General features: G+C 37.1%; 1 protein-coding gene across 6 annotated transcripts in view; it reads left to right on the forward strand.

Annotated features, from left to right (window-relative positions):
* Positions 1 to 19,482, forward strand: part of LCORL (ligand dependent nuclear receptor corepressor like) — an 88,980-nt gene that overhangs the window by 20,656 nt on the left and 48,842 nt on the right. For all 6 annotated transcript variants that reach the window (XM_069792922.1, XM_069792943.1, XM_069792958.1 and 3 more), the window contains exons 2-4: positions 10,312 to 10,377; positions 17,228 to 17,307; positions 17,584 to 17,713. In XM_069792922.1, coding sequence (XP_069649023.1) covers positions 10,312 to 10,377; positions 17,228 to 17,307; positions 17,584 to 17,713 — 276 coding nt within the window. The remainder of the gene's footprint in view (positions 1 to 10,311; positions 10,378 to 17,227; positions 17,308 to 17,583; positions 17,714 to 19,482) is intronic.

Here is a 19,482-nt window from a genome sequence, read left to right on the forward strand (position 1 = left end):
CAAGGATCTTTATCCTAAGTGAAAGGTAGCCAGTTAGAACTGAAGCTGTTCTGTAGTCTCATTTCACCTTTTGGTCACCCTATCTCTTCTCAGTGGTAGCAGCAGTGTCCTCAACTACATTAACTTTTGGTCACCCTATCTCTTCTCAGTGGCAGCAGCAGCGTCCTCAGCTACGTTAATTCTTGGAGTCAAGATTTGCATTAGAGAAGGACAAGTATCTTTTTTAGCGATGGTTCAGAATTTGTATTGGAGTCTAAATAGAGGATTTCCTCCCTTTCACATTGGAATCTCTGGTATGTTGGTTCCTGTTTGCTCAGGGATCTGAATCAATATGGTAAAGAAAATGAGTGTATTAAGTAAAATGTGTAGAACTTTCTATTATCAGAGTACTTTGTTTTAGTGCTATAAGCAAAAACTAGATTCACGCTAGACAAGATATTCAACAGAAGCCCCCTCCCTACCTCACCCCCATGTAAAATCTGTCCTAAATTATGTCCCAAGAATTTTTCTGCAAGAAAAATGGGCAGGTTTTTACCCGAGAATCTGGCCAGCATTTTATCAAATAATGAATTTTACTGGGTGGGTATTCTGTAGTGGCGTTACAAACAGGAAAAAGATAATAAATCTTTATTCGAGTGTTAATTTTTGCTTTTGTTGTCATGCTCTGTATCTTGAGTATTCTGCCCAGCAAGCTAGTTTACTTTTCCTTACAATTTGTATAAATGGCAAAAAGGTGATTGTTTGAGTGTTTGCTTGTTGGTTGTTGTTTCGTTTTGTTTTGTTAAACTCAGTGCTTCAGTGGTTTTGTAACCTGGTTGATCCTTTCCAAATTGTTGTTATAGTAGACTTAAAAACAAACAAACAAGAAGAACCCCCCAAAACCAACACACACCCCACCAATAAAACCTCTGTGACTTTGAAAGTAATGTCAATATATAAACAAGACTAAGATTATTAATCTGTCTATGGCTGGGGTGGGGGGTGGGGGCAGAAAGGATAGCTGTTGACCTGTGGAAGGGAAAGGCAGAAGAAACAGGTGGAAATGTTAACATCTAATTTAAGTTATTCTGTTAAATGCTCTGCTCTTAAAAAAAAAAAAAAAATATATGAAAATAACTCTTCTCTACAGAATATTCTCCTTTAACAGGTTGTAAGGTAGTTGCTGCTTGTATCCTAGTGGTGGGATAAAGGTAACTAGGTGTAATAAAGAAAAGGATTGAGATAACTATTTAATGCTTTTCAAAATTTTGAGTTAGTGCAACAGAAAACTTGTAAAGTGTTTTCTAAATCAGTTGAGAGTGGTCTGATGTATCAAGGGAGCTTGCTGATGGCTGAGTAATAAACACAGATATTCTTAAGGGGTTTGAGTTTCTGATGCAATTAATTATTTTTTTTCTGTCACTTGGAAGCAGGAGACCATTTCTTTATTTGGAGACAAAAAAATGCAAAATGTTTAAGCAGATAACCATTTTTCAGGGGAACCAGTGACATGCAGTGTCAAATATGGTGGAGCAGAGTGCAAGCAGCACCTGTAAAATGGGGCATATATTTCAGAAGGTTGTGAATTTATATGATTAGAAGCTAAAAGATGACTGAACATGAGCTCCAATTCCCTTCCTTATGAAAGGGAGAACTTGTAAGAAAGGTAGATGACTTCTTTGCCATTTTAAGTAAGCCAAAACAAAATACTGCTTCCTACTATTGCACCTGTATTTTAAAATAAATATTGAAGCACCATTGAGAGAGAATTTGAAGAGAAGCAGAAGTTTTTCTTTCAGAGAAACTGAGGGACTTGGTGGTCTGTCTGCCTGGGTTACTTGTTTTAAAAAAAAAAATTTTTTTAAAAATTAAAAGCAGTTCTAATGCTTGATGAAACTAATGAAGCTGAATTCTGTTTGTGGTATGACTGTTTAAATCCAAGGTACCTGACTTAGTAATACAAACAAAACTTCCTTCAGATATACTCCTGTACTGAGCCAAACTAATGCAGTCATGAAACTGTATAGAATGGGGAGAAGTAGAACTTAAGTTTGTCATTTATATATAATACTTTTTTGAATTACACATAGTTTTCAGAAGGGATAACTTTTTAGTTGAGTGAAAGAAGGCAAAGTGCCAAGGCGGGGGGTGGGGGCGGAACATATCTGATAAGTTATTGCTCTGGTGTGGAAGAACCAAGCTTAATGTCTTTAACTGCTTATATATTTTTCATATACAAAGCAAATTATTTCCCATGGTAATGTAGGTTACGTCAGTAAGTTTTAGCTCAGAACTGTGTGTTTGTGTGTTCTACCTTGCCATGAGGTTACTGCTACTTAAATAAAAGCATATGGGGCAAAGGAGGTTAGCAATTGAGGAGGTTAGCCTATTGGTTAGGGCAACAAACTGGAGTGTGCATGATCTGTCTTTTGGTCCTTACTTGTTCACAATTTCTTTCCAATGTGATTTTAGTTTCTGAGACTCCTCATACAATTTATGTAATAGTCCTCATAGATCAAGAAATACTACCTCGAAATATGGGTTGTACAACTCCAGAATGGGAACAGAATTTATATGAAAACTAGGTAACAGTGTTCCTGTGGTCAAAGGAAAATGCAGAAGCAGGATTTGAACTCTCTAGTTGTAATCGGGTGTCTCTAACCACTAGGTAAAGTAACACTAACTACTATTACAGAACACCAGAAAATAAAAGAAGGAAGTTTCATTTTAATGCTCTGTCTGGCGGTACTGTGCCCAATCTCATTAAATGTAATCCTATTCTTTGGATTTCCCTAATTACATTTTAAAGACCATTTGTTAAATTTTACAATACTTGAAGAATTGAAATCAGCAATTCTGAACCTACTTTCACATTAGTTTTGATTTTAAAAAGAAGCATTAATAGGCTAAACTTCACACTGCTTAAATGTGCAATTTTTTTCTACTTTAACTTTTCATTCCATTTACTCTGCTTAGAATAGTGAATAAACTCAAAAAACAAGGAGGAGACAGGATCTTTCTTGCTGATGCATGTTACTTAACAGCATCTTTTCCTTAAATATGAGGAGGGGTGAGGCCTGAATTTACTTGACAAGCTAAATAACAAGTGATTTGGACTTTAATAAAACAATTTGAACTACCATAATTCAGATGTGATTCTTGGTATAGTAAGCCACAAAGTAGAGAGTGATGGAAGCTCTTGTGGTAAGTTAATTTTCAGGTACATGGAAGTTGTGAAGATTCTGACATGTGATTCTGCTAACTTCGTTGGGTGGGTTAACAAAGGTGTGTTTTACAGAGCCTCAAGATCCTTTTTTTTCTGCAGTGCCTGCAGATGCTGTAGTGCTTTAAGCTAAAAGTCTCACTTTAATTGTAGTAAAAATACACATGCATGCCCTGACCTTCAAAGCAGTGTTCAGCAGTCTTTTCCTATGCCTAATTGAGAATATGCTGGAGAAGAGGGGAAAAAGCAGAACTTAATTTGCATGCACCTGGTATTTTCCAAATTCCTTAGCACATAGAGAGAACAATATGATCTCTTGTAATGGGTAACCTTTCAGCATTAAGATGAAAAATAGAGCAGTAAATACAAATCAGATAAGCAGTATTGTTAAGCACATTCCTCTTCCATTTAAATTTTGTCTACCTATGTAAGGAACAGTCATCTACCATTTCTGGTATGCATCCAGAGATATGATTAAAATGGTGTTTATGGCTTGGAAAAATATCAAACCAAAAAGTGAATTTATTTATAAGTATTTTGACTGAAAGTTTTTATCAGTTCATCTGCTCATATTTTCCTTAACTGGAAAAAGCTGCAGCAGATCAGGGGAGGGGGGAGCAAGGAGAAGTGAAGGGTTTTTCTAGGTGGCTTATTGTGAGGTCATTGGTGTGATGACAATGTGAAATACAGGGTTTTTAATAGGTGTTTCCTTCACCAACTTTTTTTGTTTTTTTAAATCAGTGGCTACAGCATGGTAGCTAGTTACATGGATTCCCAGTTATCCTGTTAAAAGTGATTAGGCAAGTATCTCACTATGCCTCTGCATCAATTGTAATTATTATAGTTTGCCTAAGTCTTGTGAGGCCCCTCCTTGAGATTTTAGTATTATCGTGTTCCAGTACTGAGTAAAAGAGCAAAGAAAAAGGCATAATTTTTTTCTACTAAAAAGGATTAAATTTTAGTAAAATGTAGCTAAAGCCCTAGAATCAAATTATTTCCGAAACAGAAATGTGTAAAGGAGGGGGGGAGGGGGGGTGTGAGGAAGACTACTTGTGAAGGAATGAAGAGTCAAAAGTGAACGCAAATACATCTGCTTTTATGAAACGGGCTTTCTTTTGAAAAGAATATAAAAATACTGGAATTAATATGGCTGTAAACAAGACTAGGGGACTCAAGAAATTAGTATGATGTAGAGTGTACCAAACCTATCAAAAACATTTTAATATAACCTGCGCATATGCTACCGTTCTCTTTCCTAACTGTATAGTACTTACCTTTTCTATCTTCAGACCTGCCAAGTGGCACATTTGAAAGGAATACTCAAATGTCAGCTTCCATTTATTACGTGATATTTTTTTCTTTTTTGGCTGTTCTCCTAACATGTAGTCTGAGTCATTCAAACGAATTTGTTGAAAACGTACTTGCAGTCTCAGTTGTGGTCACCTAGAGGATGTGGGGGAGGGAAGGAAGAGAGGGGCGGTTTGAGAAGGTATCAAATTTGAATCAACTGTGAGGCTAAAATAACTATTTCCTCTCAGAAATATTATGGAGGTACAGCTTTTGGCAAAACAATAGCCAATGTCTAACTAAACCTGTTTGACCTCATTTTGTATTGTAAAATTGTTCAATTATTACATCTGTCCAAAGTTAACCTAGGCCAGCCTTGTATTAAAAATTCCAAGTCTGCACCTTATGATTTCCTTTAGGCTCAGTGCAACATAGAATATAGATAGCTTCCACAGTGACAGGTACAGCTTAGCTGTTTATTAGTTTCTGGATGGAAGCGGCCTTCGTAGTACATAGCCACACTACTGCTAAAGAGTAGGTGAAAAATGGCTGTATTTGGTCATGCAGTGAGGAAGAGTCCTCTTGTGTTCCTTGAATACCTCTGTAAGTCTGTGTAAGGTGCACAATCTGGGAAGTTTCCATGGAATGTATCTGTTTAATTGTTTTTCTGTTTTATTCATAACAAAGAATTGTACAGCCTGTACTGTTCATATGTGGCAACATACACTTTCCATTGTAGGTAGGCTTTTAAGATGTACAGGCACAGAGTAGTTTACAGTGATAAATCATAAAGTTTTCCATAATGTTTTAAGTTCTATGAGCACTTGAATGGTAGTTTGTCTTTAAGAATACTTAATTTTAAAGTTGTGAAGGCAGTCTAAAGACTATTTTGGATTTAATAATCCTATTTTAATAGTCTTTTAAATCGGAGTAAACTTGTAGAGGCACTTAAATAACATACGGGAAACAATTCACAAAGTAATGGTTTCTGAATTGGTCAATAGTGGTAATTACTCGTACCTTTGCAATTTCTTTGACTTTTTATAACGAGTTAGTAGGATAACTCACTAAAAACCTTTCCATGGGCCCTTGGCCCAGTTAAGACTTCTCTGGTTTAGACAAGGCAGTACAGCAGTCCTAATTCTAGCTCCATTGCACTTCCCCACCCCCAGGGGAGGGGTGTAAGTCAGTGACTGCTAAGCCTGGGACCATTATTCAGCTACTCAAGTTCCTTGCTTCCCTTGGGATCTTAAATTCCATCTCATGGCTGCTGTGGCCAAGACCACTGTTAACTGTCACATCACTGATCGGTTCTTCCTTAATAATGAGTAGGGGCTCTGGCAGAGTGCCTCCCCTATTGAGTTTGTCCACCATCTCAATCAGGTTTGTCCTTCAAGCACCACAGAAATCTCCTGGGTTGGTTGTGTGCTACCATTTTGCATTTCCAGCAGACGTCAGGGTGACTGATATTTTTCATGAGAGCTAAAGCCTGTGATTGTGCAGCATTTTTTCTTGGTTATTTTGAAGGCTTCATCTACTTACCCTTGATTGGGCAGTCTGTAACAGGTGTTCACCATGATGTTCCCCTGGTTGAATCCTGACCCATGGATTTTCAACTGTCCTGTAGCCTGTTCCATACTAAAGCTCCATTTGTTGAAGTTCTGTGTATAAAGTGTAAATGCTATCCTTGACTTTCTCACTTCTCCTTTCTTAAAGCCAGTATCCATCCACTGCAGTTGTCCAGTTGCGTGAACCGTCTCACCATACTGCACACTCCCAGTGAGATTTTTATGCACTCTGGTTTCTAATCCCTTCTGTTTGTTTCCTGTGCTGAATGCATTCATATACAGCTACTTAAGACGTGTCCCTGCTTATGCCACTTTTTCAGGGGGATGGTAAGATCCTTACTATTTGTTGTTCTGTGCATTTACCCTCTCTGCCCTTCTACTTTCTAGGCTTCAGTCTCCACTTCCCTGGCAAACCTAGTTTGAAGCCGTCCTTATGAGGCAAGTGTGTTGGCAATGATGATTTGCGTTATCAAATGGATCCTGTCTCTCAAGCACTCTTTGTTTCTCTGAGGGTCTCAATGTCTTAAGAGCTGAAGTCCTGCCTGCAGCCATGTAGTCAGATGCTGATCCACTGGATGTGTTTGCTCCTGTCAAAGCCTTTCCCCTGGATCAACACCTGGGCTCTGGTGTCATTCACCATTGTCCCTGGACTCCTATAGTTAGCTTTGATCTGCTGAAGATCTCCTTTGGCAGTACGATGGTGGCCATGTAGATGGACAACAAAGGATAATATTGCAATGGCCAGGTGAGCTGTAAGAGTTTCTCTGCAACATTTCAGATTTGGACCATGGGCAAACAGCAGAGCTTTTAAGAGCCAGTCTGGCTGCTGTGCAGAGGCCTTTATCCACTTGGGAGTCTGCAATTGCTGTCACCTATTGCTTCTTTCTAGTGGCACTGGCTGTGACCCATGAATCAGGTTTAGATGCCACACCTGACAGAGCTTGTTCCTCCTCACCTCTTTGCTGGACTGTGTGCCTTTTCAGCACCTGAATGGCCTCTGATGGGAAAAAGAGAGCCCTGTTCCTGTTGCTGGAGGTCACAACTTCCCTCCTGAGAGTCATCCTTGCCCTGAGTAAGGAAAGCAATAGATTTGGTAGAGGGTGGTTGTGGGGTGGGGGGAGAGTTAATGTAGGGAAAAGAACTGTTCGCAACTTTGTTCAGGAAAGCAAACTGTGGAAGCTTTTAACTGTATCATAAATTTCTGCTTATTAAGGCTGTTGGAGGAACCTGACTTGGATCATAAAGGGTGTCAGGTAGTGAAGAAAGCTGATACTCTTTACATGAAGACACAAGAAGACAAGTAACAGAAGAAATTTATTAGGGGTAAAGGCAGTTTGACAGATTGGGGTATTGAAAGTTAATAAAGCCAACAGTGTTTCTGTTCAGTTTGGAGCTAGAAAGTGTCAGGGCTCAAGTAACAGTAGTTAGAAAGGTAGTTTAGAATCAAGGAGGCAATCGGCCAGCAAGAGACACAAAATTCTGTGGAATTAATTTAAAGTAGGGGTTTTTTGTTTGGGGTTTTTTTTTTATTATTGGTGAATCACAAGAGGTATAAGCAAAGTATATTTCTGACTGGTATCTGTAGGCTCTTCAGGTTCTGAAGAGTTCCATACTGTCTCATGAAGTAAAACAAAGATTTATTGATATGCCTGTGTTTGGGTGGTTACATTTTATGAAACAGTGCCAGCACATACTCATCAGTAGCTGTACTGGAAACTCAGATGTATCTTCCTGTTTAGGGTAAACTTAATCCTGCTGAAAAGCAGCACAGGACTTTGTAGGAAACTGCACAAAGTGGAAGTAGTACACATCTTTTCTGGGAAGACTTTAGAAGAAAGGCTGGAAAAAGATTCTATGTTGTTAGGTTGTACAAGTAAGCTTTCTTTTTAAAAGAAAGGATCCAGTATCCAAAGCTGAGGAAGCAAATTATCACATTGAGTAAGTCTAAACTGTGGCTCCATGGAGAAGTTCTGGGAGGACTTGCAAGAGAAGCATTGCTTTGGTCGGGTGAAATGGAACTAAGTTTGGCGAACTAGTGGAGAAGCGGGTTGGTGTGTCCTTTGCTCAGGAAAAAAAAACCACGTTGTGCTAATTGCCATCTTTAATACAAGCTGTATAGAAGTCTATTTGGAAATTGCATTCTTCCTTAACTAACTGCTGTTTCACAGAGCTAGTTTTTCTGTGCTCATGGTTCTGCATAGGCAGGAGAAGGCAGTAGGGCAAGCAGATGTGTAAGGCAGAAAAAAGTAATGCCCTCCACACGCTGGGGAGAGGGGGGAGAAGGTAGGTATCCAAAAAACAAAGAGGTTTTGGGTGCTGACTGGCATGCTGGTGCTGACAGGAACAAGCTTCCTGTTATTTGATTTACAAAGTGCTAAGAAATGGGAGTTAGAGTTTGTTCTTTTGGAATAAGTACAACTGTTTCCAAGAGATACTTCACTCCATTCACGTCTTTACCTGGTGACAATAACTTGCAAGAACTTAAGTATTGCCTAGGTTCTGAGCTAAAGTGGCTTGCAGTTTATAACATCAATTATCATAATTATACACGTAGCATGTTTTATATCTCCAGACTGCTGTGTTGGGGAATTGCTACCTTAACTTCAGACTTCTTCATCTCTCTTGCTTTTTTTTTTGTCCATAACCCTTTGAAGCCAGAAGAACTGGGAATTTGTGCAATGCTAGTATGATGTGAATTTATATTACATTGAATCTAAGAGTTGGTGGATAATGCTTTGAGGTAATTTTTAGCGTATGCCTGGGCTTTGGATTTTTGCTTTCCAGTTTTTGCAGACTGTGTTTAAAAAGTGTGTGTGTGTGTATATATATACATTTGTGAGAGGACAGTGGGTTTATCACTTAATCTGTGTTCTTGCATGGGACTATATTTATTACAAAGAAAAGTGGAAAATTAAAAAAGAAATAAATACAGTTATAGCTCAAATCAGAGATTTATAGAAGGTATAATTATAATCAATTTAATTTAATAATATAAATATATTAAAATTATAAAATAATACAAAATTGAAGGTAAATTTTAAAGAGATGTGACCTGTCAAGCTGAACAGCTCCTGTGTGTTAAGGTCTTCTCTTGTCTATGTTACGATTTTAATATATTGTTTAACGTGCTACTTAAGATATGGTACATATTTATTCTTCCTTATACTAGTACACATACAATCTAAACCAAAAAGTAAATGTCACTTTTGATGAGAGAGCAGAATATTGTGTTGTCTTAGAGGGTATCACAGCTGATGAGCAAATTTTATGATTTAAATGTTCTTTGTTGATGGTAGGTAGTTGTTTCCTGAAGATATTGGTATCTTTTATGTGGTGCGATGATAAAATAGTCTTGCAAAGTACTGCAAAATAGCTACATCTTTAATATAGACAGGTCATGAGTATGAAGAATGAGCACCTTCAAATACTGCTTTGAATTATCCTCTTAGTTGAAAATAAGCTTATTATTTGGAAGGAGAAAAGAGGGGGCACTTGGAAACAGTTTCTATATTGAATGAAACTTCTGTTATATTGATGATGGTGGTGTAAATTCTCACCCTATTTCACCAGTTGTCATGCATCTCCTCTTCTGGTTTTTTGTTGGGGTTTTTTTTTAATCGTTTGGTTTGCTCTATGTCTGTTCTCCCTTGTTACTCTATGTGATTTTACCAAATACCTAAACAGACTAGCCAGTAAATCTGGAAAATAATTGGATTTATCTAATCCTCAATTTTAAAACATTTTTGTACAGATACAGAGGACTAGAGAGAACCATTATGGTATCAAAAGCAAAATAAGCTTGCTTTCTTATATTTGTAGAAATATGAGCCTACTCAGATTATGTAATTTCAGGTGATCATAAATGAGAAGTTTCTGATTTTGAATGTTTCCTACTTTTTCTTCCCCCCCCTTCCATACATGATTCTAATTCTCAGTGTGAGAGACTGCTTCACTTGTGTAGAGCTATGAAGCTAATCCTCCCACCTTTAAGATTGTGGTAGTTATTTTAAGTCTAATGAGGTTGTTGGGGCATGGCTTAATAGGCTGATTGTGTGCAGATGGCAGTTGTCTTATTTTTATCTTCTAATTCTGTTCAATAGTACTACAGTGGAAGGAGTAAATATTTGTGTGATAAATGTAACAATTTTTGGAATTGCTCTCAGAATTAGAGAATACTTAGCGCCAGTGTTCTTGAATTTGCTTTCTTTTGAGAAACTTTTGATTTACTGTTTTAAATGTTTCTTTTGTCTCCAGGTTTTGAAAGTATTTTAGAAGGGCTTTATGGACCAAGGCTACGAAGAGACCTCAGTTTATTTGAAGGTAAATGAGCCAGCTTTTAGTGCAATGACCTTAATTTATTAGTTTTTCTTTTAGTTAGAAGTAAAGTATATATTGAATTCTAAAAAGGAAATCTTCAATTGTTTTTCTTTCTAATGTTTATTTCATCATGTTCTTGTCAATACTGTGCATAGTCAAAACACTAGGTAAAATGGTACATAGGTTTTCTTTCTATGTAGGGAAATTTTGGATTAGCTAAGCTTTCCAGAGAAGCTCTCTTGAGAAATATTTACTTTTGGGGAATACTGCATCTCCTACTTCACTTTTTTGACAGCTTTTAGAAAGGGAAAACAAGCTGCTCAGCTTCCTATTGACATTAATTGGGAAAAGGAAGGTAATGAATGCTAGTTTGGTTTTCTTGTAGTGGTCAAGACAGTTTAAGCTTTATATATATTTTTTTAATCTTATATATATAAATTAAGCTTTTTACTTATATGTATTTTTGTATAAATATAAAAAGTGTATTTATATTTCAGAGTGTGTGTGTATGTGTATGTATAGAAGAAGTATATATATTTTCCATTACACTTATAAGACCTAGCCTTATTCCAAATGGGTTTGGTTTTGCTGGAATAGCTGTCAATACCTGAGTCCTTAGTTACTTAAGTATGAAACTATTTATCTGTCTTTAACAAAAGCAGAAGAGGAAAATCAAGCACAAAATTGCTTTGAAGTGTTGAAAGAATTGTTCCATCAAGTTAATTTTCAGGGCTTTAAGATGTTCTTTCTGTTATCGAACCTCCAAAATGTTCCATTTCATTTCTTTACAACTTATTATCTGATAGTGTAGTATGTAAAGCATGTAACTTATATACTGCTAGTACATGAGGCAGAGTGGCATATACTGTTCACGTTTGATTAGAATAGGTTTGGAATGATGGCTTTAACTTGGTTATGGTTTTGTCCTCTTCATATTGTGCAAGTTCCTTGGCCTGTATCATGTGCATATTTTACAATATTTTCAAGGGAAAGGGGGAGAACTTGAAACACTACTGATGTTTTAAGAATATTTTTTTTTTGCCACTTATAAAGCTAAACATACCACTAGTCAGACTTAAAAATATTTAAGAAATGTGTAAATTTGGGTTAAAGCTTATTTTCATGAGTAGTGCTCCCATCTGCTGTGATAAGCAAGCACATTACTGCTTTGAAAAGGGAACAGGGCATTGTTACAGTAGTGTACAGGATCTTTTTTTCTGGCTGTAATTCCAATGGGTTGCTATGTATTGGGCTTTACACTGATAAGTGATTAAAGCTTTGTTATTCTTTTGCATCAAAGGGTTTACATGTTGAAAGAAAATTCAGGACGCTTTTTTTTTTTTTTGCTTTTGTGTAAGAAGGCAGAAAGTACCAAGGTAATGACCAGAATAAGTGTTACTGTTAAAGGAGCCTGATAGTACACAACAAGGTGTTATATTGCTTCTTTAGAGTTCCTGCATGCGTATATTTGAGCTGTCTCATGGGAAAAGCTTTAGCTTATTTTGCCTCATGCTGTTGAAGATTTCTTGTAACCTATTTAAGATCTGCTACTTGATTGCTTGCAGAGGACCTTTGATATTTGATGCCCCAGTGACTGTCCTGCAAATTAAATTCATGATTATCTAAAATTTAAGGTTTTAAAACTAATATTTTTCCACTTTGCAAGAATGTCTGTCAGTAATGTGCCTGAATTTTTCAACAGTTAAAGCCTATTTCCATGTTTGACATATCTGATTTTTACTTCTGGAGCAACTGCAGAAGAGATGAAGGGGTGCCCACCTTACCTTACTATTTTTGCTTCTTTTTTATAGATATAGTAACTTCAATAATGCTGTCTGAAATTGCCATGTTTTGTACAAACACAGTAGAGGTAGACCTTCTAGTATAGGATGCAAGGCTGTTTCTAATTTGAGGTCTGAATTGCATTATAAAGATCAATACAGAACTCTTGATTAAAATTTGTTATGAATCTTTCCACTGTCGTAATTTAAGTGCCACTTTTCACTTTACAGGTAATGAAACTAAGATAGAATGTAAATAACTTGCCTTAGGTAACAAAATAGATAGTTGATAGAATCAGAATCGGAACCCAAGTTTTTCAACTCTTAGCAACATCCCTAAATCACTGCGTCTTGTAAGATGTCCATTTTCCTCATCATAACCACTGAACCAGTACTGTCAACATGCAGCATCATGCCTCATTAGCAAGAGTGAATGTTTCCTTGAACAAACCTCAAGAAATTATATGGCTTTTTTATCTAGAATTGTGCCTGAAATACATGCTGCTTAGCTACAATAGCATTTTTTCTCTTACATTGTTGGTTTTATCTATTGTTTGTAACGTAGGAAAAAAATTAATAATGTGCTTAAAATGTAACGTGTGTGTTTAATTGATCTATTGTCTCCTTAGTTCTGTCTTGAAATAGAATTTGATATATAGTTTAAATTATTGTATAGTATTCTCTCAAAGTTGCTTGAGAGAATAATAAATTGTAATGACAAATGTAAATGGTAAAAGATAAACTTCAGTTTTACTAGTTTTTTTTAATTTTCAAAGAAAATACCTTGTAAACCTCAAACTACCTTGCTGAGAAGCCAAACTAATTAAACTGAAGTAGCCACCCATAATAACAAATAGTTACCTGAAGATGGCAAGATTTTTTTTCGCTATCTTGAAATTCTTATATAATGTATAGGTAGGGCTTACCTTAGGCTTGCTTAAATGGTTCACATCACCTCCATTGTTCAGCACCTTTTGTTTTTTTTCTTTTTCTTTTTTCTCTTCTCCCAACTGCTTTGATAGTGCAGCTTCTGGTTGCAAAGGTGTCCAGTTCCATGTCTTGGTGTCTGGCCTTGGTCATGCTCTGAACGAGCTCAAGGCTTTTTGTGTCATTGAATCCTTAGGGCTTTCTAATCCTTTGCTTATACCCATTTTCAGCTAAGTAGATTCACGTGTTGAATGTAAAGAGTAACAATTTACTTACAGATATTTAGCCAAACTGTTAGAAAGCTTTTCCTCTAATCATCTGGTATGTGTGTATTTTCTTTTTTGGGGATTATGTGCTGGGGTTCTAGTCCCTTATGGACAGAGGAAAAACAGTGTCTTGTGGGAGAAAAGCAGCTCTCTTATCATTCTTTCTCTGCCAGGGAAAAAAAAAACCTCTTTATACAGGATGCAAGGTTTATTTAAGGCTGTGTTTTATTTTTCCTTAGGTTGTCTGGAATATTTATTCATGTATAAAGTAATGGAGTGAAAAATTGTATTAGAAACACTGATTTCCTAATATAATTCAAGTTTTTATGAAATTAAAAAGATGAAGAAACATAAACACCTCAGATATTCTAATGTACTTAATAGGAAGCAGTAGTGCCTTATAAAAAGGAAGGGGACGATTTGTGACAAATAGCTGGAAAATTTATTGGGACATTATTATAATAATGCAGAAAATACTGGAAAGTAAGGGTTGAATTTTTTAAGCTATCTCATTTAGATTTACTAGACAACTATTTCACATTTTAAGAGATAAATATGGAATCTGTTCAGTACTGCAGATGTCTGTATTTGTTTAATTCAGCATGACTCCTTGGGAAAAATGGTTTGGGGAAACAGATTTGAATAGCTTAAGAAATGAAAAAAGGTAGTATTTTTTTGTCAAAGTTCACCATTTTTTTTCCTAAAAACTTGAAATAGATTTAACAGCTTTGTACTAAGTGACTTTGGTTTCAAGTAATCTGTACCATGCTTTGTATTAAAATGCTCTTTGCACAATCATAACAACTTTTTCTCATGGGCTGGCTAGTGTTGTCGGTTGTCAGCAAATCTTTCATCAACTGACCCCAAGCAAGATAAAATGGGGAGGGGAGATGATCATGATCCTAAATTGAATGCAGCTAAGAGAAAGTTTGTTCTGCTTAAAGTGCCGTCTGTGCCTCTGATCTTTCTGAGATAATGGTTGTGTCTATCTGTAGTTAAAAACTAATACTGATCTCAGTATGTTTCCTGTGGTGGTGACCTGAGACTGTTGGATGCCTGGCATTTGATATATGTGGTATACATCTGCTATCTGATGGTAGTTTTGCTTAGCTCACTGGCGTGCTTAATGTGTTATGCTGTACATAGCTTGTACTTCTTTGAATAAATTTAGTGTTATGTAGAGCTGATGTTTCTCAAGGTTTGTTTTTTTGGCAACACACAAGAATTGCTCTCTAGACTTTTAATAGTGGAACTTCAGGATTCCAAGGCAGAAGAATTTCTCTGAAAATACAAAACCTGTCTTGTAGTTACATGCAGAATTGCAACATCCATAAGTAAATTTATTGTGGTTGCAAGGAAAATTATGAAAACATGAACTTGTTATGAAAGAATAGTGTGGGGTTTTTCATCTGTGGACATCTTAAAGGAATAGCTCTAACAGGCTGGGACAACTACATTAATTCAGCAAGAATAACTCATTATCTTCTGTTACTGTCCAGTCAAGAAAAATCCGGTGTCTGTTTTTGTTCATCAGCTGTCCGACTTGTCAAAACTGCTGGTTTGCATCCCTGGAAGCATATAACATGTTAATGCAGAATCCTGTTCTAAATTAGTATTTTAGAGCTGAGTAAACTAGATTTAAATAATAATACAGTGTCACTTGGTTTATGTTTGCACTCAAATCCAAAAAAATTAGGTTCTTATTTCTGGTAGTGCCTCTGTGGTAATATATTTAAGAAAGAGTAAAAGCTCAGCAGCTGGGGGCATGGGGGAGGAGGGGAGTGGGAAACAACCCTGCAGATGGCAAGGTCCGAGAAGGGAGAGGGGAGAGGAGGTGCTGTGGGCACCAGAGCAGAGATTCCCCTGCAGCCCATGGAGAGGACCATGGTGAAGCAGGTAGAACCTGCAGCCTGTAGAGGACCATGTCAGACAGATATCCACACTGCAGTCCATGAAGGACCCCATGCTGGAGCAGGTGGAGATGCCCTGAAGGAAGCTACAGTCCATGGAGAGGCCATGCTGGAGCAGGCTCCTGGCAGAAAGTGTGTCCCGTGGAGAGGAGCTGATGCAGGAGCGGGATTTCTGGCAGAAACTGTGGGCCTGTGGAGCGGTCCCTTCCTGAAGTACTGTGTCCCATGGAAAAGATACATGCTAGGGCAGTTCATGAAGGCCTGGATCCTGTGGGAAGGACCCCACAATGGAGCAGGAGAAAAATGTGAGGAAGGAAGAGGCAGAGAAGAACTGTTGTGAACTGAGGACAGCCCCTGTTCCCCATCCTCCTTGTGCTGTTTGGGGTGGGAGAGGAGGTACAAGAGTCAGGAATGAAGGAGTGAAGTTGAAGCCTGGGAAGAAGGGGTGTAAGGTGGTTTTAGTTTTGCCTTTCTTGTTATTTTTATTGGCAATAAATGAAATTAATTTTCCCCAAGTTGAGTCTGGCTTGCCTGTGACAGTAATTGGTAATGATATCCCTGTCTCTATCCTGACCCACAAGTTTTTCCATCTTATTTTCTCCCCCTGCCCTGTTGAGGAGGGGGAGTGAGAAGATGACTGGGTGGTGGTTGGCAACCAGCCATGGTCAACCTACCACAGAGCGTTATTGAAAGCAGATAATCTCAAGAACCTCCCTAACAGAACTGTGATTGTAACTTAGTGTTACAGAGACAAGGAGGAAACATATTTGGTAATTAATAAGGAGGGAAATAAGTTGTTTAGGGTGTAAGCACATGAACTGGAAATGAATGGGATGGAGAGGACCTTGGTGTTGTAATTAATCAGGTTCGTATTCACCTGTGATACTCATGTGCAACTAGGATAGTGTAGGAAGAGTACTGTCTACAGATTAAGGAAGTCTAGTGTAAATGTAAAAGAAAGGCATCATCTTGAGATCTTGGTCAGCTGTGTTCAGGAAACAGTTGTTCAAGTGAGAATGGTGCGGAGAAGATAGGGTTGACTCATGAGAGAAAACTGGGCGGACTAGATTAGCCTAGCAAAATGAAGCGTAAAGGGGGGATAATGATAATCTTCTCTGTAAATACATCAAAGTGCTAACTACCTAAACAGTTACTGTTCATGGGTATAAGAACAATGTTGCCACAAAAGCAAACTGGAATAACTTGCTGTCACTAAATTTAAACAAGAAATGAGAAGGTTAATTTTAACTATTAGCACAGTTGGTTTGGGAAAAGCTTTAAAGCAATTGGTGGTTTGGGAAGAGAAAGGTATGCGGTGGAAAACTCTTTAACTTTTAAAATGGAGTTTAATAACTTGTTTAAAGAACACAGATGGTGTGTCTCCATTCAGTAGAAGACTGGACTTGATATACGTAATCTGTTTAAGTCCTATATTCCCTCAAGACCAAAGAACATCTTCTGATAAAACATGTAAAGTTAAAGTTTTCCAAATAAATCAAGTGCTACAAGTGCGTATAGTGTTTTGGTTTACCTGTAGTGATGGTATCAAATCAATTAAAATATTGTAAGTACAACATGTGTAGCTCAAATGGTGAGGAGTCCATATCCTAATTCCTAGTTTAGTTTACTACAAGTTTGCACATTTTGTTAAAAGGAACGATGACTGGAGTTCAGAGCTTTATTTACAGTATTCAGATGCCTCCGGTAACTGTTACAGGTAATCAGTTGAAATGCATGAGTTTACCTTTCCTTTTAAGAAAGGTGCCTTCTGCTATTTGCAGGTTGAGCCACGTGAGACAGACAAGACTTGGGAAATATCTGAAAAATTGATTACTGCTGACTACGTTGTAGCAATAAATGCATATTGGATTATGATGGAGTTTATTTAAGAGAATTGTAGGATGTGTATCTTGTTCTCAAAATTCATTTTTACTTGTTTAAAACATCTAGCTTTTTTTCTTCTTTTAAGACTGTGAGCCAGAAGAGCTAACTGACTGGTCTATGGATGAGAAATGTTCCTTTTGTAACTTACACAAAGAAGCAGTCAGTGTAAGTATGAACATGATACTCAAGCATGACTCCCCTCAACACCCAATTTTTGGTATGAAAGTAAGAATGGGAGAACTGCATTTTGCCAATAGGTTAATACTTCATTTTGACTCAAGATAGTTTGGCTCAGAGTGAAGTGTAGAGTGAGTGAAGGCTTTATAGTAAATATCTTTTTAGTGGTTCTTTTTTACTCAATAGCTCTAACTTAATTGTGTATTGTACTGCCAGTAGACTGACTTCTGAAAGATGTTACAATCTTCATATGTCTTCTTCTAGGATCGTGCATCAGTTATTGGTTCTTCACAGTCAACGCCTACAGAGGAACTGTCATCTCAGGGCCAGTCCAACACTGATAAGATTGAATGCCAAGCAGAAAACTATCTAAATGCACTCTTTCGAAAGAAAGGTAATAAAAGCATGTCTTTTATATCAAGAGATATGACACAAATCTAGAAGAATCAAGTGATTTAGGGTTGATTTTGATTCTTAAGTAGGCTTTATTTATCTACTGAATGCTGTTTTTCTTCTTTATTCCTTTGATTTTCCTTAATCTTTTTCTTTGCTAACTTGAATCACCAAATGAAGCACCATTCTTCCTACTGGCCATTGCTGTTAGTCCTGTTGCATTGTGTGGTACACTCTTGAATCCCTGTTCATTATGTATTTTTATCTTTTTTTATAATGAGCTGCTAATTTTTTTCATGCCAATTTCAGGTGTAATTCTCTGGAATTCTAAGCATTTAAACATTTTTTTGTTCCTAAACTTTCATTTCTAGTTTTCAGCAGGAAGACTGTTTTAGGTGAGAGAATGTCTTACAGATTACAAAATGGGATTTGGGATCTTCTCACACAAAAGCTGCTACTTCAAATACATCCAAGTCAAAGGTTTAAAATTCTTGTCAAAATATGGTATTTAGTAGCTCGTTGATTCTTTGACTATCCTTGTTCTTTGGCACTCAGCAAGTTATAGCAGTACATGAGTGACTGACAAGTCAGCTTGGTTCATGTGAGTTATTTAGCTAGTCACTGTCAACAGCAGCAAAAATACTCATTTTCTTCCTTAAATTTCTGTGTAAGTAATGTGAATGCAGCACTATTCAGTAACTACAACTTTCTTGGCTTTAGTAGGTGTAATTGGATGTCAAAATAGCTGACTATGACTAGGGTGACAGCCCTCTCTTGCTCTAACAAAGAATTAGAGAGAGTCAGACACATTCTCTTCCTTCACATAAGTGGGAGGAAAAAAACAAATTTAACTTTCTTCCCTTACCTTGCTGTAGCAGGAAGAGATTACTATGCCCTTGAACATGGGGTGAGTGGGATCTTGTGTATGGAGTATCTGTCTGGTCAGCCTACGCTTTGCTTAGGGCTTTAAAGAAGTTTAAATGGAGTGCAACGGCACTTTGAGTCCATCTTCCTTCCTTGGCTTTCTTTAAAACCAACTATCTTCCATTCAAAATAAAATGTCCAGGGAAGTTGCGACCTCATTACTTCTGAAATTCTTATAATATTTTCATTGCAGGCCCAGCCGCATGGCATCTCCCTAGACAGGTATATTAATTCCTTCAAATTTCTGCATTCTCAGATCTTTTTTTTTTCTTGGGTCTTGATGTACAGTGTTTCTCAACATTTGCCTGCTTTATGCTTCTGCTGGAGATGCTGGGTTTTGATACTCCTTGAGAGGAACTTTTTATCATGGGAGAAGTGAAACTTGGCATGACCTCACCTTACCAGAGTGACTTCTGTGAAGTTTTTCACAAAGAGCATTGGCTTTTAACATCTTCCTTAGGTTTTTTTGATCTGCCAGATCAGTAATGCTAGGTTAAAAAGGTTTTGTCTATAGAAAAACAAAACCAAAGTCTTTTTCAGTTGTTCTTGTGATTCTCTGAAGGACTTGTGTATTCCTAGGTAAGAGGTACTTTGCTGAAGAGTTTTCTAAGAATATTACTTCAGTTCAGGTTCCAGCAAAATCTCTTAAGTTGTTCAAATTATGGGAAGTGAAAAGGAAAAAAAATTTTGTATCTGCAAAGGGCATGTGAAACCAATTTATGAGGTATTTAAGTAATTGTCTTGGCTTTGTAGAAGTAAGATGAAGAGTTTTACGAGGAAAATCCCAAGTCTGCTTTCTGAGTTTTTGTAGGTTTTTGAGATCAGTTAGCAACTTAAGAAAAAAGG

Source organism: Haliaeetus albicilla, chromosome 1, assembly GCF_947461875.1.
Source record: "Haliaeetus albicilla chromosome 1, bHalAlb1.1, whole genome shotgun sequence".
In the NCBI taxonomy this organism is placed as follows: Eukaryota; Metazoa; Chordata; class Aves; order Accipitriformes; family Accipitridae; genus Haliaeetus; species Haliaeetus albicilla.